Below are 10,556 nucleotides of genomic sequence, written 5' to 3'. Positions count from 1 at the left end.
AACACATTTAACAGCTGCTTTACCATTCCAACCTATACTAATAATAATAATTATTATAATTTTTATTGTTGTTGTAAATTTTCGTATAATTTTGTAACAAGAGAACATTATTGTTCTCATAATTGTTACATGTATAATGTGTACTTGGTGATTTTGAGAACACAAGATGTTTGAAGAGTTTCTTATATACTGTTACATAAACACATAAGTGGGCTTGGGCTGTTTGTGTGGCTGAAGCTGGAGGATGCTCAAACAAAGTGTGACAAACAGAGGGCCGGGGTAAAGTAGAGAATAGCGAGGGATGGGTGAGAGGGGCGAGGGTGAGTCATAAAACAGAGAGGGGACTAATGAATGAGGAGCCACAGATGTGTGAAAGAGGGAGGATGAAAGAACCACTGCTGCCTGAGGAGTGGGAGGCGAGGAATGAGCCAGCATCTGAAGTTCTTGTGTGCTTTTATACCACATCTCTTGTTTTTTTTTCTTTCTATTTTCAGACCTGTCTTTTTTGTTACTCCTCAGCTCTGAAAGACCAATGTTCTTTCAAGGACAGAGAGAGGGGATATAGAGCTGAGGCTTGTTAGCTGCTGAATGAAGGCTGATATTTTTAGATATGCTGGGATGTAATGACCTATGGCTGAGTAGGTGGGTCAGTGTTATGATGGCCACTTGTAATGGACAAGGACAAAACTGAACAACCCTACCAGATGATCGTATTGGCTGAGCCATTGAGATGTAGCTTGTATGTGTGGGGTGTAAAATGCCTCAGCAACAGACAAGAACAAGGAGCCAAATAAGCGAAATCATAGGCCAGGTATGAAACTGTGCGGGCGTCAGGAAAAGCCATATTGGGTATTATCAGGCACAGTGCGCTGGCTGGCATAATGAGTGAGTGTAGGCTGAGTGAATGGGCATAGGCTGTGTGTAGGAGTGGGAAGCTGATTGTCTCTGCAATGTCTCTGAGTCAAGAGCGTACGTCAGAAAAAGAATGCCTCATCATGTGCGTCAGCCGCTACATCTCAGGTCTGCAAAACCATGGAGACCACCATAAAAAGGCAAAATGAAAATCAGGAAGTACAGAACCCAGTACAGAACCCAGTGGGTGGCATTGAACCTGCACACTGATGTTCGTTGCTTTGATAAAATTGCATTTTCACTGATGGGGATAGATGTTTTGCACACAAATGTGGCAATTTGGAGTGAAATGACCACGTAGGATTGTGAACATCTTTATTATTATATATTATTTTAATACAATAAAATAAATACGTTTATATATTTGCATACAATTACACAGGAACAAATATAATTTTTGTAAACAATTATATATTATAAATATTAACAATTCAGGAATCACTCCTCTACTTTACTATAGACTCATAGAACCAATACAATCAGTATAAATCATTTGTAAATACAGGGTTGGGCAGTGGATTGGGTAAATAAAGTGAATAGATGTGTCCTGTCCAGGGTGTGTCCTGTCTTACGGCCAATGCTTTTTTTGAGTAGCCCCTGACACACAGTTATTATAGATAAATGAATACATTTATCTAGACAACTACAGTGGTTCAAGTTTGTTGACACATTGGTGTAGATAAATGGTCTGAAAATGTATTTTCATATTTTATGTTTACAACCTACTGACCACATTAAGACCATGTATTCAGTATTTGGGCATCAATACATTTTCTACCCAACCCTGTGTAAGACCCAGTCTTCACTATAAGTGAATACCAATGGCACTTTGTAAAATTGCCATTACTTGAATACTTTTAAGTATTTTTTTCCTTAAAATGACAGTCCATGAATACAATTTCACTCATGTGACTCATTCTGTCATAGTTTAAACACAAAATGAATATATATATCTTTTCATTTTCAGTGTAGTTTAAAAAATCTGAGAAGTTAAAAATTCTGACAATATGCCATACTATCGATTAAGTCACAGACTTATTTCAAAACATGATCGCCGGTTCCATCTGAAAGACAAAATAAGAAGAAACAGGTTAGAATAATAAAACTCAATATAGAAAACTATAGATTTGCACTTTAATAAGTGAATGAAACTCATACCTTGATAGTGTTGCGGCGAGTCTTCAAAGGTGAGTTGATACAACTCAGGTTGTTGCCTCAAGGCAGGACTAATCGAGGTGGCTGCCTCGAACATGGGGTCCATATCGACCAATTCCTCCAGAAGGAACTGTGTACAGGGTGGACCAGGACTGAGGGCATTATGCGCTGGAGCAGGGGTCATTTCCTGCAGGGCTGGGAGAGGTAAGATTTCCTCATCCATGGCACTCTCCACAGGAGCTTGATTACTGTTCACCCCTGACTCCATCAACATATTGTTAGAGTGCGTCGACTGGACGCTACAAAGGTGCTGTACACCAACTAGAGCCTCCTCCTGTTGGTAAGGAGGAGGAGGATGATAAATAGAGGAGTGAGGAGGAGAAGATGAGGAGGAAGAGCAGGACATTGGCATGACAGGCAAAGCAAGTTCTTCTTGCAATAAAGATAATTGGTCTTGACCCAGGGATGAGCAAGCTTTCTCAAAACACACGGTGGGTGAAAATTCACATAAGTGTGGCACTGATTTTTGGGCTGATAAGGGCTCTAGAGAAGACACAGGGGAGGAAAGATGTGTCAGCGATGGGTGATCTTTTAAGAACCCCTCAGTGATGGAACTAAGATACTGAGCCAACAGCGAGATCTCCAGTTTCTCTTTGTCGTGCTTAGCTTGTTGGGGGAAGAAACCTGAACATGGGTGTTCAGTGGGGGAAGCCTCTGGGGTGAGAAGGCATTCAGGTGGACCATGATGGACTGGGCGTACGTATGTATCTACATACAAAGGTCCACTGATCTCTGGTAAAGCCATTAAGACACATTCATCACTGACTGGCGAATCTGGGGTAGGAGGAAGGTTGTCGTTTAAAAGTCTGTGGCAGGATTGTTTCAGCCCAACACCTGCTGCCAAGGATGCTAGGTGATTAGCTTGTATTGTTTGACTTAGGCCACTGATTGAGCTGGTGGAGTCTGATTTAAAGACCTCCTCACCAAACATGAAGCAGCCTCCTCCAATTCTTGGAGTGTAGGGTGGAGTGCAAAGCAACTCCATGCTGTGTGGTCTGGACATACCAAGACATGGGTGAGATGGTGATGAAACAGGGATTTGGCTAACTGTGCAAACATTTGGCATGTTAGAGGGAGGGGATATGTCTTTGGAGAACCTTCTGGCTTCTGGTAACCACATTTGCTGGCTTCCATGTAATTGGGAGAAGTCTTCATCTATAGCAAAATTAGGACAGGGTTCTAAAGGCTGGTTAGACTGGGTAGAGGTACTGGGCAGTTCCTCAGAGGAGCTGTGGCCAGAGGCTGTGAAGCTAAAGTCGAAGGACTGGGCAGACAGGCCACTGCTGCTTGGTGTGAAAACCTGGTCTGGACTGGATAAAGGAGAGAACTGTTGAGCCAGACCCTCCTGGTACAGGAGAGTTAGCTGGTTATGTTCGGAGTTGATTTGCTGACGCACAGACCATGCTTCAGACTCACTGCAGGACAAAAGAACACACAATGTCAGTGTTTTACATGCTCCCACAATGCCTAATTTCCATATTAATATGGGCGGATAAGTGGACTGTGAAGTACCTTATGACGTAGCTCTGGCAGGTGATGGGATGTTCTCCAGTCTGAAGCTGAAGAACCATGTAAAGCCAAACCCATGAGTGGTCAGCTGTTTCCACCTGAACCACCATCTCAACCTGCCTCTCCATGCTTTCACGTACTGAAGGGAAACACAGTTTCGTTTTTACCTCTTATAACATCTTTGACCTTTGTATCTTCTTTAGTTCCCCTTTATTAGCTTCAATTAAGATTTACATAAGGTCCATTTACATACCCGGGGCACAATATATTTACTTCACAAGATGCAAGATGCACGTTAAAGGTGTTGAAATCTTATGTTTAAGGGCACTGCCAATGTACTTTCTAACAAATGTAGACTGTAGTGTACCTTTAAATTGCTATCTATGCACTGGTATGGATATACTAAACTTACACAGGGTGCAGTGTTGTGCTGAGGCATGGGAGAGGTCTCGAGGATGTAGTAGGCTGTACCAGGAGCGAGAGCGCAGTGTCTCCACATCATACCCCAGATACACACTCACACTGTCGGAAAACAACATGTAAATAATTCGTCACACTTTAATTTGCCTTGATTTTGGTGTTTTTAGACAGCAGTGTATGTATTATTTAAAACCCTGTACTATTTAACCTACCTTTCTTGAGCGGCGTGTATCCTCATGTCTCGACCATGCTGGGACTGGAAAGAAGTCAGCTGAAAGATCTGCTCAGCTGGTGGAGTCGGAAGCGGGTTGGTGGTGCTGGCTAGGTTTGATAGCTCCAGGGATGAACAGAAACACACCCACACTGCATTGGAGGACCAGTAGGATGAAGCATGGAAAGGGGTTGGGAGGCAGCGGGCTCGAACTAGAGTCACTTTGTTCCCAGAGCCCTGTCTTCTGGCAAACTTTGAGGTGTTAAACCGACAGCGAAAGAGACGCTCTAGAGGAGAAAGGGGTATTGAGTTGATATTGAGTATTAGCCTTATGGAATGTATTTACACATTCGAGACACTGAGAAAGTGAATGCAACAATCAATACCTGTGTCAGGTGTGGTCACTGACAAAAGATTGTTCCTCATGACAAAGTGGTCAGCTGGATCAATGATGTCATATACACTGTCACTCTGAGCCAAAAGATCCACCTAGAAACATCCAGAAAGATTTGCAGTAGGTATTGCTGTAGTTTTCTGCTTTGCATGCACAATTATAACCTGGTTATTCTTTTAAAAGTTCATTTGCAAGACTCTGGGGTGGTTATATTACGTTTTCTTGGTAATTCTTATTTTTTTCTAATAAAAGGGACTAAGCTGGTATTTTAACAAAAACAAAGTTTTAAGGGTAGTTCATTACGAGTCTCACCATGGGGTGGCCAAGGTGTTCACTGACATTGTCAGACAGGTAGATGAGTTTGCCCTCACTGGTCAGTAAGAGGAGAAACCCTGGCAGGGTGTGCACAAGCTCCGGAAGGTCCGTCAGACCCATGAAAATGGCGCTTGCATCCTGCCGTGCTGCCGTTACATCTGCAGAAAGGAATGTAGGTTAGTATTGACCATCAGTACGACTATGGTGCTATGTTTGTGTTGGTGGAAAAACAATAGAGCCTAAACCTGAAATGGCATTGTAGTATAATGTCTGAACTAGTTAATAGTTTGGATCACGGTTGTTCCCTCTCAGGTCTCAAAAAGGTTATGTTTGTGTTACTTTACTGCTGTGTGTCTCTCAGGACATTTCATTTAAAGTCATAGTGATTAGGCAGTGTTATTGTCTTTATTTCTAAACGCTGTGCAAATACCAAATTAATTAATTGATTTATAAATTACTAATTAATTAATATGTAAACAGACTTTTTCAAAAGCAGGAGGGCAGAACTGTACCCATTAGCACCATGGACAGCAACTTTTGCTAAACTCCAGCAATAATAATTAGATGGTTAAAGCTATTCTGTTTGGAAATAAAATGGGTTAAGCTTTAAGGTTTGGTGGAGATTTATTAAACCTAAAATATTTTAAAAATATAACTGTCTTCATTAACCTATTGAATAACCAATAAAACGTTTTGCCATTAAGTGTCACAACAAAAACTTTTTTTTTTTTTTTTTTTTAAAGAAATATTGTAAATGTTTCATGTTTAATTATTTTTGTATTTGATCCTTGACTTAAAATAATCTCGAAATCTATAAATATTTAAATGATTCCCGTTGCTCATTATTCCGTGTCACTAGTTGTAATGCAGATGCAAAATGTAAAATATAAACTTCAGCTAAAGCAAATTCATTAAAAACAAACTTTTCCTACCTTGAGAGAAGAAGATTGATTTTCTCGTGTACATGCAGGCTAGGGACATGATGTGCAGGTAAGAAAGTCGAGCTTTGTCCGCCTCGCTGATGGGCAGCAGGTCCTTCAGGTTGCGGATCTCGGAGTTGATCTGATCTCTCCGCGCTTTAGACGCGCCTTTAGTGGAGCGGTACATTTCTGCTGCGACTAGTAATCAGTCAGGTTTAGGGACGCACCTGTTACTGGTTCTATTTAATCATTGGGGCGACTGGTGTGAGACCGGTTGGATAAAGATCAGTTTATCTAGTTTAAGACAGTAGCATTTGTCCTTGCTGAATATTTGCGCTTCTCTGCAGACTGGGTCGGTTTCTCTTGGCTGGGATGCGGATTCTGCTAGAAATAAGAGCATCGAAGTCCTTTATATAGAGACAGAGCTTGGTGAAGAGGGCGTGGACTCGCACATTAGAATCATGTTCCCATACACCTCTTCCTTCTTCTTCCTTCACCCCCTGATGATGACGTAGGAGGGAGATGGGAACCCCATTCAACGCACACAGCCCGATTTGGATAAATCTAAGTCCGCATGAGGCGGAGACTTTGTCAGGGTTTATATAATGAGAGGATTGGTGGCAGCACTTCAGTTTAACTCGACGCTTCCTTATAGTATAAATGTGGAGTTTGTCAGTACGGTGGACTTAAAACTATATATGGGGGAACATCGAAGGGCTACACCATCCATGAACTTACATTTTGGGGCTTAATTTTCCATTGACGTAGAGTTTAAACAAGAATTTAGTTCTTAACTAATAATTTACACATATAAAAGATAAAAGACAATATTTTTTAAGAGTTTAAAATGCTCAAAATAATCTTTTTAAGATTAAATTTTTTCTAAAAGTAAAATATAATGTATACTATTAACTTTGTTGTGTTAATTGTATGGCAGTCATAGTAAAAATCATTAGGTTCAATGAGCACTTTGCATGCTCATATAACAGTCAACAAATATGAGGCAAAGACCAGGTGTACCCCTATTTCCTTACAATGTTTTCATTTTACCAGATACTATTAATTACATAATGCTAAAATCATTTAAGATGTCAGGCTAAAGTCAATCACCATCCGTAATCCTCCCATTTACCACACGTAAATATAAATAAACCCTCTAAGGTGCAGATTGCTTTAACTGTGCTTAGGTGGGTCACGTCTTGCCACCTGAAGCATCATGCAGCCGAATCCAGTGTGGATAAAAATGTTTTTAATTCATACATTTATTCACTGTCTAACTGTCACTATCAAACCTCGGATCTTCTTGGTGTGGGGTGACAGTGCTACCCTCTGAACCACCGTGCCACCCGGAAAAATAATGTGAACAACAAAAATATACTTCATCTGATGCTGTGGTTTAGCACAGAGGTAGTGATGCTGGTAGGAGGCTGTCGACTCACGATGTTACAGCCGCCGTGTCTACCCATAACTCAAAAAAACACAGACTTACACAGAATAAATAGTAAACCACGACTATTAAATAGAAAAATAACCCATTTAATCTCACGATTGTATCCCCCCACACAAAATATGAACAGCTGCAGCCTGCTGCATTTATTAACCACTAATTAGCAAAGGTCATGATTAAAGCGTGCTCATAGTAAGGTGGTAGACAAACACCAACCAAAGCTGACAAGTCTGTTTAAAATGGGAACAAGTAACAATAAGTAACAGTCATGGTAAAGACTAATAAGGTTTTTTTTAAAGTTTGCAGGGACAAACCTATTAACCAACACTTGGGATGGAAATAGGTTTTAGAGCCACAGCAAACACCTTAAACATTCCTATCAGTCCACTCAGCTCCAAACATTTTACTAGATTTTACAGAGTACATTAACAAAAAAAGTAAGAAAGAGGCCAGCAGTCATTTGAAAAGATTTACCAGATGATCTAAAAATCACAGAATCACAGAGAAGGGATGAGAGTTTAATTAGGAAAAGGGTGCTGAGGATGGAGTCACCTAGCTGGAGCAGGAGAGGAAGGCCAAAGAGGAGTTTTATGGATGCCGTGAGGAAGGGCATGCAGGTGGTTGGTGTGACAAGGGAGGATGTTCAGGACAAAACAAGATGGAGACAAAAGATCTGCTGTGGCAACCCCTAACAGGAGCAGTTGAAAGAAGAAGAAGACACATGTACAGTACGGTAAAATTATTTTTCTTCATATCCAAGCATGTTTGGAAGCTGAGATCAGAATGCAGCATCAGGCATTGTACCGCATACCTGGAGCTTTGAGAGTTAAGGACCTTGCTTAAGGGCCCAACAGTCGGGATTAGAACTGTCAATCGTCCTATTGATCACACAAACCTCATCCCACTAGGCTAGCACTGTCCCAAAATGTTAAATTCAAACTGCCCAGCCTCACTAATGCTCCTGTAACTACTTAAAAGCAAATCTCTGTCGTTCCAAAATTTAGTTGAAAACTTTTACAAAACAGTGGAGGTTTTTGAAGTCCATATTCATCCTGTGAATTTGAAGGTTATGTAGAAGGAACAAGTAAAGGTTGTGTTATGCAGGACTGTATTTGTATAGATAGTGTGAGACGGTCTTGAACTGAAAAGCTCACATGTTTATATATAACTGCAATCCGCTGCACATTCATACCCATGAAGCACATTGTCGAACTCACTGCTTCATTTAAGTGAATGTGAGATGAGGTAAATGATTTCTTACAAAACCCAAGAGACATGCACACTAGATGAAGGACACTTGTCCTCTTTCCTATCTTCGCTTTCATTTTGTTCCCGTATATTTTTAAAGTAGGAGAATCAAGGCCCTCGCTTAGTTCCTTAAAAGAAAGATAATCGGTTGCTTGGCAACTCTCCCACTCGAATGTGTGGTTTTGTATTTGGACGCCAGTTGGCTTGACAATTACCAACATTACTATTTTTAGTGCTTTGTTTGTTGTATGCACAATATAGTGCAATGTTTTTAAACACTTAAACATGCCATCTAGAACCATGCACATGATCAACCTTTAAGTTGGTTCCTGATTGCTACTAGAACTGCCTTTATTATTCTGAGACGATTTTGCACCAGATTTCGAGAGACTTCATGTAAGTGTGGAACTAACTTTGGATGATAAAGCCTTGATTGCTGTGGGTATTCCAATACATGTCACTTGCTGAATAACATTTAGAATAAGGTTCTGTAAAGGCCATTCTGTGGCTCAAATTATTTTCCACTAAATTCAGCAAATTATTTCTTTATGAGCTTTGAAGGATTGCTGTACTGTTGTCAGTAACCTGAAAGGACACATATGTTTAAATAAAACTGTATACATTGTACTAAATTGTATGCAAGTTTATCATTAATATGTGTTTTATCTCAAACTAAGAAGCACCAGCTTAAATCTTTAAAAATAGCCAAAGACCATCATACATTCTCCACCACACTTTGCAGCTGGCACTGTGCATTTAGGCAGGTGGTATTTGCCAAACCCAAAGTTGATCATCAGACTATAATTACTCAGTCCAGACAATGTGTTTGGCTAGCAGTGTGCTTTACACCACTCAGTCTGATACTTGGCATTATGCATGGTGATTTCAGACCTGTGTGTGGCTGCTATGTCATAAAAACCCAATACATGAAGCAAAACCTTCTCATGCTTTTCACTAGGATATGTCTGTGGATATTTGGTTCTATTTAGCCAAATAAGAATTAGTATGCTCTGCCACTGAGGTTTCCAGATAAGGCCTGCTTGCATTCCAATTCATCTCAGGTGTGTTTGATGAGTCATATGACAATCGTCTAACTTGGCAAAATATTTCTAATGGACCACAGTGTTTATGTTCTGTAAACTTTAATACGTTGCTTTGCTGCTAAGCTCTTGTTACTTCTGTAGATCCAATAAAGCAGCAGTTGGTTTGTTTAGGTTACACATGATTCATAAGTTCAATGTCAGACACTCACGGGGAGAACAAACAAACTCCGCACCACTAGTGAACCTGGATTGCTCCACCTGGCAACTGAATCCAGGACCTTTTTGCTGTGAGGCAACAATGATACCCTTCGAGCCACCGTGCTGCCTGGGCAGCTCTAGTAAAAAATAAATTTTATACATTAGTTGAAAAAGTGCCATCCTATGACAGACATCTAAAGTCATTAATCAGAGCAGTGATAGTACAGTGGTTAAGGTGCTGGATGATAGATCAAACTGTTGTTGATTGAAGCCCCACCACCACGTTGGCACTGTTTGCCCCTAAGCAACACCCTTAACTGTTATTTATTTACACTGTATTTGATCACAACTGTAAGCCACTTTATATAAAAGTGTCTGTATTGGTCACTTACAAGTGGCAGCTCAGTGGTTAAGGTGCTGGACTAGTAATCAGAAGGTTGCCGGTTCAAGCCCCACCACTGCCAAGTTGCCACTGTTGGGCCAGTGAGCCCAGGGCCTCTAATTGCTTGTATTGTATTCCATCACAATTGTAAGTTGCTTTTGATAAAAGCATCTGCTAAATGCCGCAAATGTAAATACTGCATATTGATTCCTACATGTCTGTTGGAATCTGTGCTGATTTATTTAAAATTGCATTTGTAAATACAGACGCTGATTTTCACTGAGGTGCCAATTCATCCCAATGATCAGGGCTTTGTTTAAGTCACTGGTATTTCTTTACACC

General features: G+C 40.5%; 1 protein-coding gene across 1 annotated transcript; it reads right to left on the bottom strand.

Annotated features, from left to right (window-relative positions):
* Positions 1 to 1,947: 1,947 nt before the first annotated feature.
* Positions 1,948 to 6,252, bottom strand: npas4b (neuronal PAS domain protein 4b). Its single transcript, XM_063012159.1, has 8 exons — positions 5,909 to 6,252; positions 4,974 to 5,134; positions 4,654 to 4,756; positions 4,269 to 4,554; positions 4,049 to 4,158; positions 3,640 to 3,775; positions 2,071 to 3,542; positions 1,948 to 1,976 (listed from the first exon to the last, which is right to left on the bottom strand). Exons 1-8 carry the CDS (start codon positions 6,081 to 6,083, stop codon positions 1,948 to 1,950), a joined length of 2,472 nt encoding a protein of 823 aa, XP_062868229.1. The 5' UTR covers positions 6,084 to 6,252.
* Positions 6,253 to 10,556: the final 4,304 nt, after the last annotated feature.

Source organism: Trichomycterus rosablanca, chromosome 16 (genome assembly GCF_030014385.1).
Source record: "Trichomycterus rosablanca isolate fTriRos1 chromosome 16, fTriRos1.hap1, whole genome shotgun sequence".
In the NCBI taxonomy this organism is placed as follows: Eukaryota; Metazoa; Chordata; class Actinopteri; order Siluriformes; family Trichomycteridae; genus Trichomycterus; species Trichomycterus rosablanca.
This window is presented reverse-complemented; position numbering and strand designations above follow the sequence as displayed.